Here is a 23,761-nt window from a genome sequence, read left to right on the forward strand (position 1 = left end):
CCCATCGCCCACCGCCGCCCCTCACGGGGGAGAACGCGGCCCCGCTCCGACCGACCGCCCCCGGGGGGTGGTCCGCGGTCTCAAGGCGACCGACCGCCCCTCCGGGAGCAACGCGGCCCTCACAGCGACCGCCCTTCGCGGGGCAGTGAGGCGGAGGTACGCTCCGCGGCTACAGGCCGCCCGCCCGCTCCTCAAGGGGCCGCCGGCAGCTCGGCTAATACGGGGCCAGCCAGACCCGCTCCCCGCGAGGAAGCGCCCTCCCCCGGTGGCGGCGGCGGCCCCGCTGCGCCACAGAGCCGGGGCGGAACGGGCTCCTTACCCCCCCATATACCCAGCTTGAGCTGGGATTTGTTCAGGTTCTCCACATAGTCGCCCAGGAAGCGGTTCAGCAGATCCGCCACCACCGACTCGAGCACCATGGCGGAGGCGGGCCCACCTCACGCCTCCCGCGGCCCACCGTACTCCGCCCGCGGCGCACCGGGAGCAGCGCGGAGGGGAGGGAACAAGGGAGGGGGGGCCGGGAGCGGCGCGAGGCAGCGGCTGGAGCGTTCCCGCGGTCAGGTGACGGGGCGGAGCAGCTCAGCGCCACACGGAGCTGAGGGGACGGGGTGGGTGTCGGCATGGCTGCGGAGCAGGTGTTGGGGGGCTGCGGGTGGGGAGAGGAGCAGCCCCGAGCCGCGGCCCCGAGGCGGGGAAGCAGCGCTCTGAAGGGCGAGGGTGCCTGCTGAGAGTTCTTATGATGCACAGAAAAACATTGGTGTTCATCCGGCCGCCCAAGTGACGTGAAAACTGGCAGAAAAGGAGAACGAGAGAGGGGAAATGAGTACTGGCAATACTCAGGCCTGAAAAATGCATGAAAATAAGACAACAACGGGGACGGTCGGTGAGGGAGGCAGGCAAACGCTTCAAAATGCGGATAAAAAACATTGTGGAGCCGAGTGCGAGGGTGTGTTAAGAGAACACCGCTGAAGGAGCGAATTTTTGTGAGCCGATAAAGGTCTATTAGCAGCTGTTACCCCTCGGTGCTGATAGAGCCGCGTCCGAGGCCTGCAGGCTCCCTCTGCTGTAGCGGAGCTGAATGGGAAGGGCTGTGTGCGGTTATCTCCCTTGTGCGGGAGGCACGAACATGAGGTCACCCCTGTATGTATAGATCTGTTAAATCAACCTGTTCAATAACGCACACAGCCAGCCCAGAGCAGGCGACAAGACAAGAAGATTCCTTATTTGGTGCGTGCCACGTCTGTACGTTGCTAGGAATATGTGTGCCTCACTTTAACACAAGCATTTTTCGATGTTTAAAGCGTGAGGCAGAACATTACATCACTAAGAGCAAAGTTCGGATCTGCGGTGGTTGTTAAACACAATGATCCATGTGATTGGGTGGGGGAAGTTGTACGGCACAATGCTGAGGATTCATGGAAATTGTGGAAAGGTTCATCAGTGGGAAGTGTCACCCTTGTGTACCTTTCTGTAGGCACCTACTGGTGAGCACCAAGAGCACATTGGATGCTTTTTCCCTTGCACGTACTGTGGCAGTTCTTGGACGAGAACTGTCAGATGCTTAATTAATAGTCATTGTATTGATCAAAATCATCTGTGCATGCTGCATTCTGGGCCTTTTGCAAGGCTGGTTTATGCCTGTATGTGGTTAAGTTGGTTTTATGTTGAGTCATTAGTGCCATTTTTGTTCTTTCAAAGAATTCCCCCCATGTTAACCCAGAGGTGATTCCAAGGACCTTCAAACTAAACGCATGATGTGTGACATGATTACTATAACAGATGAGATTTTTCATTAGAGGATGGCATTCAAGTACCACATTCTTCTTTTAAGCTCTGTTTTGCTTCAGACAGGAAGAAAAATTTCTAATTATATAACTTCTAGAAACTGCAGAAGGTGCCAATGATTTATTTCTTTACTCCTTCCATGCAGCGCTGTCTGCTCAAAGGTATTTGTATCCTTGGGAAACATCAGTGCAAGAAAACAAGGCAGGAAATTGTGTGCTGAGATTCTGCTGCCATTTTGATTGGTAACAAACTTTCATTTGTGATTACTACAATAAAATTTTAAAGGGCTTTTGCTTATTGTGCTTTGTATCTACAAGCTGTGGCTGAATAAGCTCTGAGCAAAAGCCAATCAGTGAGAGCTCGATCTCTTAGTGTATATAAATTTAAGAGCAGTTGTGCAAATCGGGGGCACTGAATGTTCTCTATAACAATTATGTAATATTTGCAGGATGATAAATCCATTTTCTTTGCTTCTCGTAACGGCTGTATTGATTTCTGCACAGAGAATTCTGCAGAGATCAGTTTATCACAATTATAAATTGTTGGATAACAAGTAAAAACAGCTTTTATGTGGTCAGATCATTTCCTAATTAACCAAAGTGATTTTTGAAAATCATCTTGTTAGAGCATGTAGTTGAGTAAATGATATTTCTGTTATTGTTTACAGATGTGCTTTCCTAACAAACACAAATACGCAGCCTAATGGATGAAAAATAGCTCACAAAATAATGTGATTTCACCTGGAACAGAACTCCCAGAAAGCCAAGTCTGTGTCAGGTATCTTGCTTCAGTAAAATCTACAGAAATACAGAATGGAATGGTGAATGGACAAACTGTGAAGAAGGCAGTTTACGTAGATGTATTATTATCTATGTTGACTGCATTATATATATATATTATTATATATTATTATATATATTATTATCTGTTGACTTACATGCTGCTTCTTTTAAGCATTGAGATTTCTGGAAGAAGATTCAGAACAGAAACGTTGGTATTTGCTTGCCATTCACTGAATGCACAGGTAATGTTCATTCACTGCAAGGAAGAACCTGTGTGTTCTGCCCTTTTTTTTCCCTAAATGCCAGCATTGAATAGGCATTACTGCTTTGATAATTATGAATAGTCAGTAGTCTTTACACAGCTGAAAGTCCTCAAATACCTGCTCCTTGTGTATTATGGTAGCACTTCATTATTTCACAAAAAGAAACCATAAACTCAGCACTGTAACACTTAATGTTGTGTTTTGCTATTTATATGGCAAGCTTTGCTCAGGTCTCAGGTAGAACTTCCTGAAGAACAAAGCCTGAAAGAACAGGAAATCTGCACTGAGAGTATTGGTTTAAATCTTTAGTTTTATGAATACAGATACACATTGTAACAACAAATACTTGTTTGGTGTTGCCTGTTGTGCAGTCTTGCACACATAAATAAATAATAGCCACTGCATAATGCTAATTTGAGGTGGGTACATGAATCGACCACATAATAACCCAGCTTTCTTCTCATCTTTTACTGCATTAATATTACAAAATCTCCAGCTTCTACCATCTGACTGTTGGCAAGTGAACAGATGGCAAATTTTATCCACTATACCTCACAAAACAGAGTGCATGCCTGTTAGCAGTTGGGAAATCAGCCAAGTAATGTAGCATCAACTCTTCTCATCACAAAGCCTCCAGGGATTAGAGGACTTTGTAATGAGTTAGATCAGGTTGCCAAGAGCCTTGTCCATACAAGTTCTGAAAATGTCCAAAAATGGTTACAGCGCAGCCTTGCTGAGCATCCTGTTCTTTATCCATTCAAATTCTGAGGCTTTTCGCTCCTTTCAGATGCTGAGAATCTCCTGTTAAGCAATGTTTTATTGTAAAATTCTCATTTATTGTAAAATTCTCAGAAGAACTAACTTTGTATAATACAGAGATTTTAGACTTAATGGATGCAACAAGTCAGTACTGATAATTTTGCCATTTTTCTAATATAAAGTAAGAAAAATAAGATACTATTTTTCTAAAAATAGTAGTAATAATAATTCTGTGGAATTAATACCATTTCATATTGTTGCTGGGTTTGATTTTTAGTTTTATACTGACTTTATTTTTCACTGTTTTTAATCTTTCTTCTAAGTAGCGCACAGGAGATTTTGTTCATAGTGAATGCCTTTACAGAAAATAAAGGAAAACAAAAGGTGTATTCATACTTTCACATCAACTACTAAAATGAAGGATGAAAACCACCCAAATTGCCTTGTATAAACTACATAAAATGCTAAGTAATAATATCCTGAGATCAGTATTGGGAATTCTTGCAATACTTATCTCAAATACATCAGCAATCACTAAATCAATTGATTTGGACATATTTAGATGACTGAAACACTAAGAAGATGTCAACACAGGGCACTAATCTGTTTTTCCTTTCCCTTGTGACAGCTGGAGTCTCACAGTTTCAACAGAGAGTTTTGAAGAACTCACATTGATACATTGTGCTGTTAGTATGAGTAGCACATCTTTATACATTTATTTTCTTATTTCTTCTCTTACTGCAAATTTACGCTGCCCAATGCAAATATGCTTTTTTTGTCCTTTACTCTTAATAATGATATTGATCCAGGGTTCATCTTACACACAGGCAGGGTGCTCCATGGGCTAGAAAAACCTTTATTCAAAGCAGAACTTGAGCAAACTTCTCATCAGTGGGTCAGGAGACACTGCAAGGCAATCTGTCATCACGCTGCAAGGATATACTCAAGACCAGGTAGGCTGCTAATTTTGGGGAGGTCTTTCTGTACAGCAAGAGTGCAGAGTGTAATCTCTACTTATTTTTTTTCCACTTCCTTGTCGAGACCAAATAGTCATATGAGAACAAGCCTTTGAGAAGCATTTTTAAAGCTTATCTAAATTCAGGATTTATAATATTTAAATTTCCACTAATGGTAAATATGCTTATCATTCCAAGTCTAATGTTTCATATTCTTAATATAGCTATGCATTATGCACTTCTCACATATTCTCACATAGTAAGTATGTGTGTATGTGAATAAAAGTGGCAAGTTATCAGTTGTTTTGCAAGTAAGGCACTCAGAGGTTAGGTTAACATTGAAATACAGTACTTGAATTAAATATATAAATATATATATATATATCTGCCTTTAATTTCTTTATCTTTAGTTCTACTCAACTAGTAGAAGGAATGTTGAGCAGCCCAGGCCTGATCTTGAAAGCAGAGTCTGCCTTTTAACTTTCAGTCTTCTATACATACTTCCCTTTCCTCCACTACTCACCAAAAATGGCAGCTATTTTCCAAAGTCCTGCACAGCCAACATCCCACTAACAGATCCATCTAATGATAGTTCATAATGCTGTCGATGTCAAGTTTGGCCCTTAGACTGTGCTAAATCCAAAGTTTTAAAATCAGTGCTGTAATTTAACTCTGCCAAAAGTGAAAGCAGGGCAGGTGGATTGAATGTCATGATTTTAAGCTAACATCATATTTCATTTTCTTGTGGAATATAAGAGCATCCTTAAATGGAAGATCACAGAATGAATATGGTGTGTGAAATGGTGCAGTGGATTTGATTTTTGGTGGGGGTTGTCTGGCAGATGTAATTGTTAATGAAATCACATCCTTCATGAAAATTTATGTAATGCTTTTGAGTGCCTGAGCACCTGCAGATAGTGCTGAGTTCAACTTCTGAAACTCTTGCCTGTTTTTGATATTTGAGAACTAAACTAAAACCAAATTAGAATTCACTGTTTATTTTCTGTTTGAAAATGAAATCAGAAAACCCTGTTATGATAGAATATGAACATTGTAACAAATCCCAGTTGCAGATAGACACCACTCTATAAGAAAGTTTTGCTGTAGAAGCCAAGAATAGTCAATAAGACTCATGAAGTTGTCACACTTCAGATAAAAGACCAGCTTTGCTTTGTCTTTTACTCCCCAAAAGCTTGCAGAGTTTATTGTACCTCTGCTGATATTGTTAGCACAGCCTTCACCTTTCATCAGTCCGTTCAATGACCTCATCCAGAGCTCTGTAGCTGCAGTGTGATTAAGTCACATGCCAGTGTAATGTGACTGAAGGAAGAATCCTGTTTCCCTGTCCTGTGGTTGGGAGAGGAAACATTTCAGTAGAAGAGCTGTCAGACATCATAAACTGAACTACACCAGTCATGCTGAAAGTAGTGCCTCCTATTTATTTGCATGGAAACTACAATAGGTGCAAATTGCACAGTGACACTACTTGATAGAGCAAATTCTCAGCTACAAAACACTATTTTCCAACTATTTTTCAAGAAGCATGTTAAGGCTGCAATTTTTTACCGCATGAAGGTGTTCAGTTCCACCCTTTTGCTTCATCTGCACTTGCATGTAACATGCCATTCTGTCAGACTGCTCCTCTGCTGCCATCTGTCACAGCAACAAAATGTTACAGAATATTTGTAGGAATGTGTAAGTTCTGCCATTCCACCAACATCTGCCTCTGATGTCAGGGGCCAACATCATAAAATAGGAGGCAGTACTTTCTGAGCATCCCTTGTATACTAGCTCAAACTCCATAGAGCTGACTTCTTTTATGAAGTGTACAGGGACTGAAGTAGTGGGTGATCACATACGGGAGTGATTGCGGCAATGTAAATACAGGCCAAACTCCATAGGAAAGCTTCAGTTATCGGTAAGTACAATGAATGATAGGCAGGAGAACGCTGAAGTACAGTAGGCAAAAAGTACAGAGAAATAGAAATAACAGCTTTTTAGGATGAGATTTGAGCTGTTCCTTGTTATCACCTTAACAAAATATTGAAAGACCCAGCACACAAAAGATTAAATCCTCTAGCAATGATTTTAGTTACACTGTCAGTTCAAATGTGTATCTCAAAGCCAGTGCAGTACCACAATGCAGCAGTAAAAGTGATAGGATCAGACACAATGCCTGCAGAATTCACCTCTGCTCTGTGGAAAATCTTACAGTCTGAGTGAGTGGGAGGAGATTAGGCAGCAGATTCAATGTAAATATCCAAAGAACTTAATCCTGAGTCACCAGACTGAAATAATTTGCTGCATAGATTTATCAAAAATAGGTCTTGTCGCACCAGTTGCTCTTTCTTAACTAGCTCCACAAACCAAAAGAAGTCAATAGAACTAATTTAAGAAGATTTAAACAATGCATTTGATTTAGTGGCAAATCACTATTTTTGAAATATTAAATTCAATTATTCTTTTAAAAAGTTGAATTATTTTAAAATCATTGTATTAAAATAGTGAGGAAAAGAATGCCTATAAGTATCACATATTTAAAGATGAGATTGTAGCAGGTTATGTTCAAAGAAGAATTCTGAAGATGGACAAGGAATCCATCACATTAATTCCTGTTCTTTGTGGACTGCTGTTGATGTCTAATCTGTTTTGTGTTTAAAAATAAAGAGAACTGAAATGCCAGATCAGCCCGAGTTCTTATGAAATGTGCAGATAAGATGAGACAGGACAGTATGACCAACAGCAGTAATGGCTACTTTATCATTCAGGAAGCATCAGACAGCACTGCAGTCTGGATAGATTGATTTCCTATTAATCAGCAGTCCTTAAACTGAACGGTCTCATTGTTAAATATACCAGTGCAAACCTAAGTGCTCATCTCATCATTGATCCCAGTGATTGCTATAAGAAAGAGAAAGAACAGCATCCCAAAAGACAGAATCTCCCAGATTTATGCTTCAGCGGTCCCAGAGAGACCAAATAAAGGCACAAAGCAGCCTTTGCTTTCCCACTTAACCACTGGAATCAGTCCCCTGACGGAGAAGGAAGTCAGCTGTCATGTTCCTTCTTCATTATTTGCCTTCAGATCATCAAACCTCATCACCAGGGCCAGAGGAAGGAAGGAAATCACCTGCTCGGTTCCCCTCCTTTGTCCCTCTCAGTGGCTCCTCCTTACACTTCTCCTACAAATTAGTACCACTTATTTTTCCTTGCCCGTTGTTATGAAACAGCTTTCCATAAGAAGAGAAGCAAAATGACAACCAAGTTCTTGGGCAGTATCTAATTCAAGTTTATTTTTGACAGTTCTGGCTGTATTGTAGCATTCCTGACCAGCAAATTGCTGCATAGCCTCCTTCATCATACTTAGGAAGCAGTAAAGGCAACCTGGAATAGACTGGAATAATTGTTAATTATTTGTAGGAAATATTAGGAAACACAAACACTTCTTCTACTATATATTCCACAGCCCTAAGCAGCAGCATTCAGTAACCAAGCTATTTATAGATTCATCCTTACTTCTTGAGTTTGCTTTTCTCATGAAACCATTAAGCCCCTGAGCAGCCAGCATACGTGACTTCTTATGGATAAGAATTGTATCATAAGTTGTTGTACATACTTTAAGCTGTCCAGCTGTCCCTTATCAAAAGTAAGTAAAAGCTTTTTAATAATAACATAAAAGGTTACATCATATCATCTATCTTTTGCAGGTTTTTTTTCTTAGGTGAAAGGTTGTACTTGGCATATGAGAAAGGAATCAACAGCCTCTGCTTGTTGTGCTTCTGCTTCTTTTTTTTTCTTTTTGACAGCAGCAAACCATATGTACTTTTCCCTGTTACTATAACAAAGAAGCACCCTGTTAAATATTAAACACATACATGAATGAAGTACTTGCTTGCTGTGCTGCTGGAGCCTGTAGAGATCAGCGTGATGATCTTGTCTATTTGAATGACTAATCTCCTGACTTACAGATTTTAAGAATTCGGTGTAGTAACTCTGAACTACAGACTCATCAAAAGTTCTGTTGTCCTATACTTCATAAAAAATCTTAGTCCCATAGATGAGTTAACTGCAGCCATGCAAGGTCCATCTGAATTCCACAGCTGGATTAGAAGCCTCTCATATTCAAACATTTCACTATTGTCATCTCAGTTTAAAAGTCACTTAAAATATCAAACTTAATATTTTTCCTCAAGATTGAAACCTCTGAAGGAGTACTGTCACACACAAATATTTTGTCTTCCTTTCCATACTGGATTTGTTCAATTCTCATTCAACTTCATATAATACCAAGTTATGCCCTGGGTAGATACCTATGTATTTTGCCCAACAATAAACATTTATTTCTCCCGCAACTCTGAGAATCACTATTTATTTATTTATTTTTAATATTTTCTCTCCTCTGAAATGCACAAACTAAATCTACACTGGATTTAAATTAGACACTGAGTTGTTCTAAAAACATATTTTCCATTAAGTAGGAAGCAACTAGTAAGGGTAGAAGAGCCAGTCACTGCTGTAAATACAAAGGACTGACAAATGTGGCAGACATCTTCTTATCCTCTGAACTGAACTAATTTTTCTTATTTGCTTGTACTTTCTCACAGAATAGCTGGAGTCAGCATGAAAACACAGCTTTTTGGCAAAGTTGGACTCATGAGCTGGCAAACAACTTCAGGAGACAGCGGACTCTAATTAGAATCAAGAAGCTGGCCACGTGTAAGTAGCATGTGATCGGCCGTGTAATACACACTGTCTGTAGTTTATCCACTTTCACTTAATGAGAAGAGATATGATAGGAGCACTTGCCCTTATGGCAACTAGCAGATCTTATTCTAGCATAATGGCACAAGAGTCACATATAAGCCATGACTGTGATGTTGAATTAATTTGCAATGAAGTTTATTCCCTATAGTGTTTGTGGGGCCTCTGAAACTGATAGCTGCTATCAGAAATTTCTTGGAAAAACAAGAGTCTGAGATTTAATGTATGAAGTACAGAGCAGCCATGGTATACATAGCTTTCATGAGTTGAATTTTGCTAGCATCCTGCATCTGAAATTTGTCTTTGGCATGAGAGGGAACACATCAGAGTTTAGGAAGTTCCTTACACTATCCTAAACTTCATGTCAGCACTGTGTGCACATCTCTACCATTAAAATAATCAAGCCTGAAAATGACACCACTTCTCTTGAGAACAAGAAAAGTATTTAAAATGAGTCCTAACATTTTATGGAAATAATAATAATTTTGCCTGTAACCACATCAGATTTTCCTACTTTGGGTGCATACAGTTAAGAGAACTACTGTTTAAAATTGAAACGGCCTTCTAAGTGGACTGTCCAGAAGCAGGAAAAAAGGTTCCTTGCCACTTAGATAGTAAAGGTAGTAGGCACTGAGCTTCCTGTCACCTGGATCCGTGAACTCCAATTGACGTTTGCCAACATAGATATCGTCCGATAGAACTAACATCACCTGATTTCCAATTTCATTATAACAAGACGGTCTGTAAGAGCAGACGTATTTCTTGCCTAATGCCCTCAGTCAGCTGCTTGTAGCACTGAGGTAATAGTTATGAAGGAAGAAAAACACTGAGCAGATGGGTATGTTTACTGGGGAGCTAAACTGTGTGCAGAAGCAGAACTTACAATATTTCTGGGAATTAGTGTAGTCAGGAAAGGATAAAAGCATGATATAATTAATAACTGCATCCATCAGCTCAATTACAAATTAGGTTGTAAGGCTGTGACTGGGAAACTAATTTTTTTTCCATTTTTATCTTTCATAATTAATGCTATTCAACTGTATAGAAATACTTTTTTTTTACTTATGAGATACTTCTGAAAACATTTCTGTGAAGCATACTGATGAATTTTTGCTACAGCATTACAATCTCTGCGGTTCCTCAAGATGAGCTAAATAAATCCATTCCAGGCAATGTCTTTTGCTCTGTGAGTCCTGGGTCTGGTCAGCTTCAGGTTGCTAAAGTCCTCCATTACAGGTAGATCTTTACCGTAAGGAAATAACTTCTTTTTCAATCATCTGCTGCAAAATTAACACATAGCAAATCTTCTCTTTGTTGGACACACACTTTGATTACATGCTGTACTAACTTTATGATTTCATAAACTGATGAACTAAGCCAATATAATTGGTAGCACACTGATCTAATCTCAATTGCCATTTTGGTTTGATTATAATGTTCAGTAGTTGAGCCTATGTAATGTGCCTCTATGATGTTAATATTTACCTTTGTATTTAAAATAATAAAATCAGAAAAAGCACACAGAACTAGATTATGCCTTCATTTTTAATAGCCCTTTACATGTCCCTCATGTAACACAAGTAAGGGCTTTAGGAACAAAGGAACAAAGTAGAAATAAATCACCCCTTGTCAGGAAAAGATGAATTCAAACTTATCTGTTCCTGTGATCAGAGAACAGGTACGTGTATCTCCTGCACATTCTACGGAAGAAGAATAAAAGAGCTTGACTTGAGTAGCCTAGCAAATTGAAGGTTGATAAAGACACGGCTTTTCTTCATAGCTGTCACAAGTGCTATGGAGGGAGAAGAGCTAGTGAGGCCAGTGCTGTCAGTTGTCAGGGTGACTGTGGCTGAAGGTAAAGGAACATATTCATTCAAAGACTAAGGCTCTAAACAAACCTTGTAGTAGGTCATGTCCAAAAAGTCTAATAAGTGGGACTACTCGACAACTGAGTTGCAAATTTCTATGTCTGGTATTTCTGAATTTAGTAGCAATGCAGGTTTTTTTGCTATTGATTGTTAGTGTTGTGCACCTGGTGCAGCCATAAATATCCCTGGAGATGCCAGATAAATTGTCATGCTTTTATATGAACTTGTTTCAGAAATTTTAGAAGGCTTTCTCTGTCACCAAGCAAGATTAAAAATTCTTTCGTTTCCCTGGAAGCAGATCAAAGGCTTTTTGAAAGAACCATTTCCTGAATGGTTCAAGTGCATAGCAACGTGATGTAATTCATAACATAAGTGCAATTCCTTGATGTTCCTCTTATCCTGAAGCTTGACAGGATGTGCAACTATGAATGGAGTAGGTTGTTTTATAAAGATACGGTGTTTTGACTAACCAGTGAATAAGGCTTTTTAAGGGCATGTAGTAATTCCAAGCAGTCTGCTGTCCAGTCCACCAGTCATCAGCTAAGCACTGAGAACTGTGTGACCCTGACAGTTCCATATAGTTCAGTCTATAGACGTGTTTTGAGAGGTAGTGCCTCTGGACACTACGATTTGAGATAGATTTTCTGACCCAGTCCCTACAAAAAAAGAATCTTCATGCCAGGTCCTACATGAATTCTACATCCACCATACAACCTGATCAATTTTTAAAGAGTTTTTCACATAACCCTTTGTTTCATGAGCAATTTTGTATATACCATTTCCTCAGTGAACACTATAGACCTTCTGGCAGCTTTTTTACTTTAGATCCACTAGAGGGATTTTTACTAGTTCTTATGGCTTCCTTTTTGGGGCAAGTTAATTCTAAAACCAGAGCTTGTGCTCTTTTCTGTTTCTGTGGTTTAGATGTTATTTTTGAAGGATTTGTTCATTTTGACAAGGCTCCATTTCCTGTTTAGCTGTACACGTTCTTTGTGATTTGATCCTTCTGAAAGCATGTTAGACAAGGTGCGTATCTCCAGACCTCAGTCAGGAGTTCTTGAAATGCTCCCTGCACATCTACAATTAAATTTCCTTTCATTAAGCCTCCTCATTTGTCTGCAGCTGTGTATTACCATTGTAGTTCTGTTTATTTTTCTTACATGGCTTTTACTGTAAATCTGTTCATTGACCTCCTGTATGGTCAGAATCGGCTTCTCATGCTGTGGGTCTCTGACCACTTGAAGAACAAGGTGCTTACTCTCTGTCGTGTCCTTGCAAGGCATTATTCAGTATGTCAGGCAGTCTGAATTTCTCAGTCTTTCACATCTGCTTTCAGTTTATGATCTCAATTCAAATTTTATGAATGATGTTACTTCAGCTGCCTTCACTTAAAGCACAGCATTCCAATTCATGGGATTTCAGTGCTAATATATTTAACATTTTTCTAAAACATCAGATTTTTTAACGCGGAACTAGAGTTTGAAATATGTGGCATCAACTCATCTTACATCTCCATCAGGTTTGTTATGTCCTCTGATTCCTTTCCTTCACTGCAAGGTCAGGTTTGTCCCTAGGTTTCAGTGCTTGTTATGAAGACCTGTTCTCTGCTGGATTAGGTACTGCTGTACTTACAGGTAACTCTTTGGCTAAGGCAAGCAGAAGCTGTCTAGTGATGGGTGGTGGTTGCTTTTTAGACCCTGATAAACAGAGTTGTCTCAACATGAGACAACTGAGAGGACTATTATTGGCCTTCAGTAATAATACTCTGTTTCTGCACACTAATACCTAGTCCTAGTTCTGTGCTGGTAGATCTAGGCCAGCACAGTACTCGGGGGCGATGTGCCAGGTTTCCCAGACCACTACAGAACCAGGGTATTGGGGGATTTCATAGTTGTGCCTCCACTGTTACCCTCCTCCTTTTGGCTCAGCTCTCCATAATCCCAGGCTCTGTTTTGCAGGGCTCAGCAGTGTATTCTGGACTCAAGCTCATGAGAAAATCAACATGTTTTGAGTATGAGAGCTCAGCTAGAGCTGGGCGAGATAAGAAAAGCAAAACCACAGGCAGAAGCGGGATTGTTAAAATGGGTGAAGTCAACAGCTCAATGATGCAGGAGGTGATGATCACTTACCTGGAAAGGTGTGGAGCCCTGAAGAAAAAATAAGGAATTGAGGGTGGCAACTCGGTGAATCTCAGGGTGTGCCTCTGCCTGGGAACAAGTCCCCCTGCCCTTCCCTGCCTGCTTCCTTGGTCTGAGAACTTGTTAGTCCCAGCCTGTCATCTTTGTGCCTAAAGCAATAATTGCTTTGTACCTTGAAGGTGTATAAATGCTGCTTCTAGCTTGCCTGTGTGTGGGAAAAGTTGTCCAAGCCAAGTGACACAGAAAGAGGAGGATACCACCAGTGTGCCAGAAGCAGCAGCATGGAGAAGCTGCCTGATGATATTTCTGTGAATGACAGATAGTTTGTATTCAACACAAAAGCTAAGAAGAAAACTATTGGTGCTTTGTGGCATACACATAATTTGCCTCTCAATGTAAAAAAAGCAAAAGCTGTTCATTTATATTAAATGTTGAAGGGAAAAAAAGGGAAAGGAAAAACACCATTTTGTCACCATTCACATTCATTTACATCCGAATGTCAAGCTTTATGGCCTACCACTTTACCAAGGTCATTGTGCTAGCAAGTTACCTTCTCCTCATAGTTGGCAGCAGGAATCCTACTGATGGTCGGCAGCCACAAGGTTAAACTGATAGCAGCCATTCTGAGGTGTAATCCATGGTTACAAGCTTGTTTTATTTATAAGGCTCCTTAACTTCCCCGTGTAGCTTTGAAAAGTTTGCCACATCTATCCACAAGCCAAAGGGAAATAGGGATTGATGTTTCATGTCAGACAGAAGCTGAATCATTGCCTAAACCAACATAAATTACTGCTCTATAATCTCTCAGTAAATTGGTTTTACCTTTTCACTGCATGAGGAAATGCCAATAGGATTAGAGATGGGAATCTAAAATAAAGGCACTGGCACAACCATATCATTTGTTTAACATAGGAGGAGATAAAATTCAAGAACTACTAGCAGCCATAATTAAATCATTTTTCCTTCACTTATGTCCATAATTTGGATTTAAGAAAATTTTAAATGAGTGCTTTACCTGATGTATGCACTGCTAACACCAACAATCTTCAGAAATGATGTGGGAAACTTATGTCCCAGGAAAGACCTGGATGTGTCCTACTATGGTTCAAACTGAGCTATAGTTAGTATTATTCATTTGAAATAGCTTGTTTTAGAACTTTCAAAAAATACACATTAATTGACTTGGAATATTTTATCTTCAAAACTAGGCTGTCATATCCCACCATTTCTCCAGGACAACCTATCAGCTTGCTCCCTTTCCCTCAGCCTTCACTCCTCCTTCTTCCACATCCATTCTGTCCTAGCAGGAGGATCAGTGCAAGCTTTGAAAAGACAAGCACTATGCTGGGGCCAGCACAGCTTTGTTGTGGAATGTCTGACTGCACATGTTCCCATGAGCTGAATCATAGCTCTCCCATATGCAGCTTTATCAAAAATAAGAAAATCTAATTCTGTCAAACATGCACAAACCAGGCAAGAAATACTGACATTTTAGCAAATGCAATGAAAGTCTGCATGGATCATATGCAAATTACAATTTATGAAGGCTCTCTAGGTTTCATCAAGAGGTCTAACCCTGCTACAAGACCCTGTTACAGCAATGCTGTGCTTGAATTGTTTTCCCAAGCCCTTGGAGATCAGAGTTAAAAAGAGTTAAACTTGATCCTTAGAGATGTTTGTGCCTTTTGATCGATTTTTCTTGTTAAAATGCAGCTTTGAGGTTGACATTCAGGCTGGAAAACTTGAGGCCGAACACTTACAAATTGGCAAAGTTACAAATGACTGAAATCCAGCCCTGATGACAGGAAGCGTCAAGCAACATGAATAACCGGTGTGATGAGATACACTTGTAATCAGCTTCCTAATGTTTCTGGTATCAGTACATTACCTTTACAGCTCTGAAGCCATTTTTCAAGCAAAGTTATAAAAAGAATCTGTTTTCCTAGGTTATATTTATGCATTATAATTATGGCTGTTTAGAGCATTATACATTCACTCGGTGAAAGGACATTAAATGAGCTTCACAAATATTTAATCAAGCTGCAGAATGACTTAAGTTTACTTCTCTCTTTCTGCAGAGAGCTAATAGCCATGCCTGGTGGTTGCTGTAGTTACCACTTACTGGAAAAGCATCTAGGCTGTTCTTCCTTTTGGGTCTGAGCTTCCTTCATGAAGCTTTGTGTCAACTGAAACACTAAATATAGCTGTTTAGAGAGTAAATCTGCTGCCTTCAGGCCATTTCACTGAAAGGTATTTTGCAAAGTTGTTTTGATTTGGTTTGGTGTTTTTTCCTAATACTACCATAGGGTGCTGAAGTAATCCCATAAAGTTAACATTTATTATTGTATATAAAACTGAAATGAAAGTTCGCAAACTTTGTGTAATGGGAGATGTGTTTTTCCCTTTTATTTTGTTTTGTGAATTCTGTTAAAGCTGGTCAAAAACAAACTGGAAGAAATCGAAGTACTGTGTGTTGTTCCTGAAATAGCTTTCCTGGGTGTTTCCCAGAAATGCTGTGGGTTCGGGGTTTTGTCTGTGTTGGGCTTTTTTAATTTTTTTGTTTTGTATTGTTGTATTTCCATCAGTGATCACAGAAGGAGGGATGATTAGTTGTTTTTTAGGTTGTAAGGTATCGAGTTTCTCCCCTCGTTCAGCCTTAATTAGATTGTTGAATATGGCTCCCTGGCTATTTGCATTAGTGTGACTGAAAATGATCTCTCTTCTCCAACAGCTGGTGGTATTTCAGCGGGGAGGCAGTGTTCCACTGAGCAGCACCAGCTCTGTAACGCTGAACATGTGCCAGACCTGGGCAATAAAAGGGACCTTGTTCTGCTTCAGCTTCAGACTTGTCCAGCATCGTGCAGTGACACTTGGAGATCTTCCAACAACTTGTGTCACAGGCTCTACTGGAGCAGAGGACAAAGTAACCTAACTACTACCCAGCTTTGTGCTGAAACAAAGCTGTTCCCATGCGTGTCAGTTTAGAAAGTTACTACTGAATATAAAAGTCATTTAAAAACATCTCTGTCCAAAGACATATGAAATGCATGCTGCTGTCTTTTTCCATTACAAAATTTAAATGAAGAAGAACACAAAAAGCAGATGAAATTTGGTTTTAGAGAGTACCAAGGAAGGAGGAAAAGGTGAGCAACACCTAATAGATATTGAATGCTTGTTGAGCTGTTTTTAATAGCCACTTTACTTCATTAAGCCTAGTCATACCTATTCCCATAGATCGTTCCAGAAGCTACAGACAGCAACTCCTAAGTGGGTCATATGGGGCTGGAGGCTCCATTCATTGAACTGTAGCCATGAGACTCCAACAGCAGGGCCATGGCACTACCTGCTGCACAAGTTTATATGAAAATAATGAGATAGATATGTAAAAATACTCATGAGGTAATAGAGAAAATATGATAAAGGTAGGTATGCATCTCCTTCCACACCAAAAATAGTATAGAGCTCCTCAGCCTGGAAAAAACAACAGATGATAGAATAAACTTTAAAAAATCACAGAAGACAGTGAATAAGGAACAGTTGTTCACAGTTTCTTCCAGTGCAAGACCTGCATATCATCAAATAATAGCAAGCTCAAATGAAAGTGAGGCACTTTTTCCATGAAACATTTTGCTACAGGAAACTGTGAATACTGAGTGTTTACATCAATTCCAAAAGCCCTGCAACAAATTCATAGAGGAGAAACCTGTTAGGCACTATTAAACACAAGGAAACTGGCTGCAGGTCAGGAAGCCCTGGAGCAGTCTCAGCTGTGTAATCTGTGCCACGTCACGTGAGCTGCTCTCACATTCCTTCTTAGCCAGCCCCTATTGCAATATGCTACATCAACAAAATACTGTGACAGAGGAGCCTTGGAGCTGACCAGATGTGGCCATTTCTGTTTCTGGCACAGCAGTTTTGCCTGCACAGCCATAACTGTTCTTGGGCCATTTGGCTACTTCTGCTGGTAGCACAACAAGAAGAGCACACCATCACCCTGCTGTTGGGCTCCCTGTATGGTAGAAACTAGTTTGCACATGCTTTGAGCTCACTACAGCTATATCATAGATGGCTGTAGACCAGCCAGATGAGTAGATGACCAGAGTAGATGGTCATCTATTCATCTGGCTGGTCTACAGCCATCTACTATATAGCTGTAGTAGATGGCTATAGAGATGGAGAGACCAATTGAATCTAACTGAGATGGAGAGACCAATTGAATCTAACTGCTATCTACGTTTATTTACAGTAATTTGCTCAAATGTGGACTTTCACCGTTAAAACGTAACAGCATAAATATGCATATAGTAAATCCCAGTCAAAAAGTAAATTAGTGAGATGCCAGCTACCTTATCTCTCCTCTTCATTTACATCGTGACTTATCGCAGTTGACATTTCAGTAAGGCTGTAGTAGCTGCTCTGAATTTGAACATTCATAAGAAGAAGATGCAATACACTGGCTTTGATGTCAATAGAATGTCAGTCTCTGCCTACTTTGTTCAGTCTGAACTTAATTGCAGGAACTGCATTAATAGTCAACATAAGCCATCTGTTTAAACATGTGTGTTTTGGAAAGAAGTGCCGTGTACAATAAACACACTCACTGTAATGACTCATATATCTGTTTATGTGAAATGAGGATTTGGCAATTTCCCTCACAAAAACATTAAATTACAGGCTAAAAGCAGTTTTATATCAAGTTCATTTGTTTACGTGGCAGGTCTGATGGTTTGACAGTTCTGATGCAGTCTGGGAAGTACATTAACCATGAGGTTGCTGAACCTCACTGTTGTGCCAGCCTTCCCTCAAGAACCTGTTTGGTAAGTCAAAGCTGCCCCAGAAATGTCAGCAGCTCATGGAGTTCAGTGGCTGAGAGATACAAAGGGGAACATTCACAACATGTTCTTCAGAGCATTTGGCCAGGGTGCACATGGAGGAAGGGCTCTGCTGTCCAGGTCTGATGGAGTGGTTAACTCCAAACCAACCCAGGTAAGCACGGTGTGACTGGCAGCCTTTCTAGGCAATGCCTGTAACCACTGTAGACCCATGAATGAGCTGCTTTCGCAAGCACTACACTGAATTCAGTCAATGATCTTGCATGAGGTCAAGCTGTTCCCCTCTCCTTTGCAGACTGAAGCTTCCTCAAGCACAGGAAAGTCAGAAATATGCCACCTCTCATTTGATCTGTCAGAATACCACAGGAAAGCAGGCTTTCATTTCCCTGTTCTTCCTTGTAAATGCATATTAGATATTACTTTTAAGAGTGAAACATGCCGTTAGATATCTTTTCTGGTGTCATTTCTAGGTAAGCTTTGTTAAATTAATCACGATAATGCACTGGTGCCTCAGCAGCAGCATAAATCCTGAACTGTCTGGTTTCATACACGCTAATGGAGAGCCTGGCCGCCTGCTTCCCACTCAGGTGTCCAGAGTAGACTTCTGTTACATTTATCAGTCACAGATACACAAAATATGGGAGCCAGCGTAGAGCAGAGGCTCAGAAACTGCTGGTGAAGAAACATAGTAAAGGCAAGTGGTAAATTAGTAACTCTATCACCTTTTCTCACCTGCCATGAGTTCAGCCCTGCTATTCTTTCATTTTTTTTCTAGTATGACTTTAAATTCACGAGAGATAAAAGAAGCCCTCCTTTTGTTTCCTTAATTTTGCTGTTGCCCAGACTGCTTGCTCCGATGGGCTGTAATGTTGCATTAAGTGAGGTCAGTGATGTTTTAAGATGTTCTCTAATGTCAGCACTTTCCTCATTTTTTTCCTACTTCATTTCCCTGAGGGAATTCTACACAGCAGATATTGTTAATGCTTATATTTCTGTGAGTTTGAAATGGACGTGGTCGCAAGAAACCTGCAGGAATGAGTTTTAAGTAAGATCTTCTCTCTCCTGTTTTGTAGTTTACAGAATGTTTGGTAGCATGGGCCTGTGTTTGTTTAACTATATTTATGTAGCTAGCAGAAATATCCTAGCACCTACCACTACTCAGCATATGAAGCCATTGTCCCTTCTGAGCTTATTAGCTCCTAACAATGTTTGGTTCAGATTCTGTACCCCACCATTATCCTTTCGACAGACAGTCCTTTCCATAGAAAGCTGATACTGAATTTTCCATTGTTTCTCATCACACAATCTGAATATTTACACCCATCAGAAGTTCCTAACATGGAGAAACATATATCTAACCTGCCCCGTATCAGCACTTCAGGTGCACTAAGCTCTTAGAGCATCTTGGTGACACATCTATTTTTATCAGCAAATCCAGCTCATCACTAGAAACATCTGTGTTCACAACTTCAAATATTTTGTATCTGCAAAACACAATCAGTCCAAATGGCTTGAGATCTTTGTTGGATTTTCTATACATAATGCAAACAAACATCAACTATTTTACTCTTCCTTCACCCTTGACAACAGTTGTTTGCAAATGTACATACTGTCAAAAGGCAATGACACGAACAAGGCATGATTGTGAAGTAAGAGATATTTTTCACTGGTAAGAGAGGTCTTTGTAAAAATCTATTAAAGACACATGGTCAGATTTTTGAGTTGAATGTCTGAATGCAGACATGCCATTTGAAAATTCTCAGGTAACTTATTTATGTCACCTGAAGACAGAATCACAAATATACCAAAAGAATGGTGATTTTTTTAGGCAATCATGAAACTTATTCTCAATTCCTTTATCAGAATGGAAAGCGTGGCTGCATATTTATCATTGTTCAGAGGACTGTTTTTAGCCAGTATAACAAAATGCATAAAATTATTCACCATACCTTGATTTAGCACTGCACAGCGCCCTCTGCTCACGCTGGTTTCAGCCCAGTCTGCTGTCTTCTTGTTGCTGAGCAATGGCTGCACACCAAGGGTCAGGCCAAGCCACTTGGCTGGGAACAGCCACCACAGTGGCACAGGGCAGGAGCGGCTGCAGGAGGCACTGGGCAGGACTCCATGCCAGCCCATGGCCCAGAGGTTGGATGTACCTGGACTAGGTCATCTCCTAAGGGCCCTGCCAGCATCAACTATTCCGTGATTATGAAGTTGACAGGAAGTCATGGACCGATGTCCTAACAAGGGTTGAATTTCATCAGAATTGAGTTTAAACTGCTACTAAGTTCTTATCAAGAAAAACTAAACAATGAGTAGTATCCTGTCTTGAAACAGTATTTATTTACAACAAAGAACAATGAATGGAAATATAAATAAGCGAAGCAGATTAGCTCCATACTGATAATCCTAGCTCCACATACTGTTTTTAAATGTTATCTGTTTCTCCTCTGGTAACTTCCCTCAGATTGTGCTGGATTTTGACCTTTAAAAGGTCCCTCAAAGTATCTCTTTTTTTTTCCATTTACATTCACACAGTTCTTAAGTGTACTGCCCCATCTGGCTGTTCTATGTTAACGGCCCATCTTCTGGACTCATGTAGTAACTTGCTGGTATGACGGATCATTCGCTACCATCTGGGACATGCTATTGCCCAGTATCCAGTTCCATTCCTGAGGCAACCTTAGCTCATTCATTCCTACAGGTATTTTTAAATGAATCCACGTGTATTTTCAGAACAATACAGAAATGTGCCTCACATCATCCATCTGGCATGCATTTACAAAACGTGCCCATTCCTCTCCACTAAAAGTGTTCAGGATAAGTTTTAGAAGACTCACTATTGAATTGATTTGTACTCCAGTTTTACACAGACTTGGATCATGTCTAGTGCTTCCAGTGGGAATAGCTCTGTTTTACCAATGTTTTCATATTAATGGTTTTGCTTTAGATTTCTCTTACAGAGCTGGAGAATAGTTCAGGGAATATTCTGAATGGAAATCAGAAGTTTTATCTTCATGAGAAAGATGCAAAATGATTTCTCAGCTGCGTTGCGTCCTCTGTCAGGGCATAAGAATAATCACCCTCCCTGAGGAAATGTTTCTGAAGCCAGTTGTAGCTACTTAGATATTCTTTACAGCACCCCACAAGACAACACCTCCACTCCCAACCCAGCCACTTGCCATTACTAATGGGCTCCATGTGGCATGATTCATTCCCCTGGCTGTGCCAAGTACTTTGTTGTCTTGGTTGCCAACATGGTCAGCTATTGCTGGAAAAAGAAAGCTGGTTACATTTGGGAGAGAGAAGATAATAGAGGTGTTTACCTATGAATCACAGAATCTCAGAATGGTTTGGGTTGGAAGGGATTTAAAGCCCATCCAGTTCCAGCCCTCAGCCATGGGCAGAGTTCTCACCTGCAAGATCAGGCTGCCCATGGTCCCATCCAGCCTGGCCATGAATGCCTCCAGGAACTTGGTTATTTGGAAGCACAATTTACACCCTTGTATCCTTTTCCTTGTGATTCTATAGCATGTAGCTTCTCATAACTTAATAATAACACAGCTAATAATACAGACAGCTAATAATACAGTTAATAATACAGTTTTGTAATACAATATAGTTAATAATGCAGCTTCCTAACAGTGGTTTTAACTTTAACCAGACTAGCCTGTACTATTGAAGAAGTTTAATTTCAAGAAGTCAGTTCCACCCTTCATATGGGTTCAGGAAAGCACACTGTTTAGCAGATAACCTTCACACACAAAACAAAAGCTGATACTGGACAAACTTGCAGTATATCTCATAGCCCTGCAAAGTGCACCTTGCAACTATGGGTTATATTTAGCTCTCACCTTGTTTTGAGAACAAGGTCAATCAGGTCTCATGTTTGGGGAAATCCAGGATGCAGTTCTTGCAGGTGGCACCATCTGAGCCCCTCTGAAATGGACACTCCCTGCTAGAGGTCACATTCACTTACACCAGCCCCATGCCCTGAGAACAGACCAAGGGCATGAGTCCCAGCCATAACTCACTTATGGCATGTAATGAGGCAGTCTTGCACTGCTCAACTACTCATGCAAAAGAAGCTCTCCTTAAGCTCAGCAATAAGCAAGAGATCATTTTACAGTGACCCAGTATTACCAAATATGGGTTTGTGGCTATAGCCTATTGAGCAGACAGAATATATCACCATTCTCATTGCTGATTTGTGCTGCCTGTACACTCCTACACTGATATGACTGCAGAGCTGAGTTACTGGCTTAGAGAAGCTTCAATAGGTGAGGCAAAATAATCAGGGGTGTGAGAGTCATCATTGACCATAGTCACTCTTTCATCATCAGTGACACTGGTCATGCCAATACTCAGGATTAGCTGTTTGCCCAGGTGATATCCCTATATGGGTTTCAACATCATCTTCAGCACAGCTTATCAGTCCCTACAGGCCAGGCAGCTGTTCCTGTGAAGCCTGTTTTTAATATCAAGGCTCTGCCACTTTTAAGTGTGTGTCAAAACAGTGCTGGGGCCTCCAGCTCTAGCTCTAGGCCCCGCATCCAGCACAGCAAAAGCCAGCTGTGCCCACCTGATCCCCAAAATCTGATGGTTGGATCCCAGAAAAAAAGGAAAATCTGGCAAATACAGTTCTGCTATAGGCACTGGACTAAAGCTAATGTGCACTCAACCAGAGTTTCATCTACAGTCAAAGTTACATAGATCAGATAATCTACTGAAGTCAGAGAAACATCGGACAGACTTAGGCTGGCTCTGTCATTTCAAGACAGCAGCAGTTATTGCTTTTATTTTCAGTGAAACGATAAATGCAGGTTTATTGCTCATTGGAAGTGGCGACTGGTTTGGACAGGAAGGTTTTGCACACACATAAGAAAACAGCAAGGATTGAAGTTAAATGGTAAAATGTCACATCTTAAGAAGCTATGTATTTTGGTAAGGAGAAAATGGAAATAGTCATGGGAATCTGAACAGTGCCACTCAGCTACTCTAGTTCATCCTTTAGCTCTGCATGTGAGAAAGCAAGCGTCTTTAGTGTGAGGCTCTTATTCAAGTGCTCTTCTCAGTGTGTTTCTTGCCTATTACATGAAGGCAAAGGGGAGCTCTTCAGGCAACTGAGGAACATCATGAGACAAAGCCAAATAGCCACGTGAAACCAACAGCCATGAGTGAGGAATGGGCAAGCACTGGAGAACTACACTTGTGTAACCCCCTGGACTTCACAGCAAGAGTTTAAACACAGGCTGTGACTCGTTTCCCTGTATGTGGCTCCCCAACTAAGCAATCTAATTAAGACCCAGAACTTCGGCTGGTTATCTTACATAAAAACAAACAGACAAAAAGAGGCACTCGTTTTCTTTTGTAACAATCCTGTCACTCACCTTATGGTCTTCCACATGCTTCCTGAGTTTGCTCTGAAAAGGCTGAGAAATGCAAGTAGAGAAGTCATTAAGCCTTAACAGGAAGGAAGTGAACTGGAAAATCTTGTTCAGTGTTTTTCTGTCTAGTACATGCGATGCTTGACAAGGTCAGGTTCTCACTGTACCACTCAGGACAGATAATTTTGCAACATTGCAACATTTATGACTAGAAATAGAAAAGGAATGAC

The 23,761-nt window shown here is 40.6% G+C and overlaps 1 protein-coding gene and 1 long non-coding RNA gene across 11 annotated transcripts in view; one reads left to right on the plus strand and one right to left on the minus strand.

The window, feature by feature from the left end:
- VPS13C (vacuolar protein sorting 13 homolog C) overlaps positions 1-23,761 on the minus strand; it is a 123,849-nt gene that overhangs the window by 74,432 nt on the left and 25,656 nt on the right. For 3 of the 5 annotated variants that reach the window (XM_015872268.3, XM_015872267.3, XM_015872269.3), the window contains exon 1: positions 320-504. The exons of the other annotated variants lie outside the window; for them this stretch is intronic. In XM_015872268.3, coding sequence (XP_015727754.2) covers positions 320-419 — 100 coding nt within the window. In that variant the 5' untranslated portion in view covers positions 420-504. Of the gene's footprint in view, positions 1-319; positions 505-23,761 lie in introns of those variants that run through there. 5 annotated transcript variants of the gene reach the window in all.
- Positions 27-17,996, plus strand: LOC107318461 (uncharacterized). Of its 6 annotated transcripts, none has more exons than XR_001557366.3 (6): positions 27-156; positions 1,931-2,027; positions 2,453-2,562; positions 4,417-4,542; positions 9,150-9,261; positions 16,044-17,996. It is a non-coding gene; the product is annotated as an uncharacterized LOC107318461 (long non-coding RNA). The 6 variants fall into 6 exon arrangements; XR_001557364.3 differs by lacking the exon at positions 27-156 and adding an exon at positions 480-608; XR_014934426.1 differs by lacking the exons at positions 27-156; positions 16,044-17,996 and adding exons at positions 480-608; positions 13,133-13,270.

This window comes from Coturnix japonica, chromosome 14, assembly GCF_054131305.1.
Source record: "Coturnix japonica strain WE chromosome 14, WE-NBRP24, whole genome shotgun sequence".
NCBI classification, from domain to species: domain Eukaryota; kingdom Metazoa; phylum Chordata; class Aves; order Galliformes; family Phasianidae; genus Coturnix; species Coturnix japonica.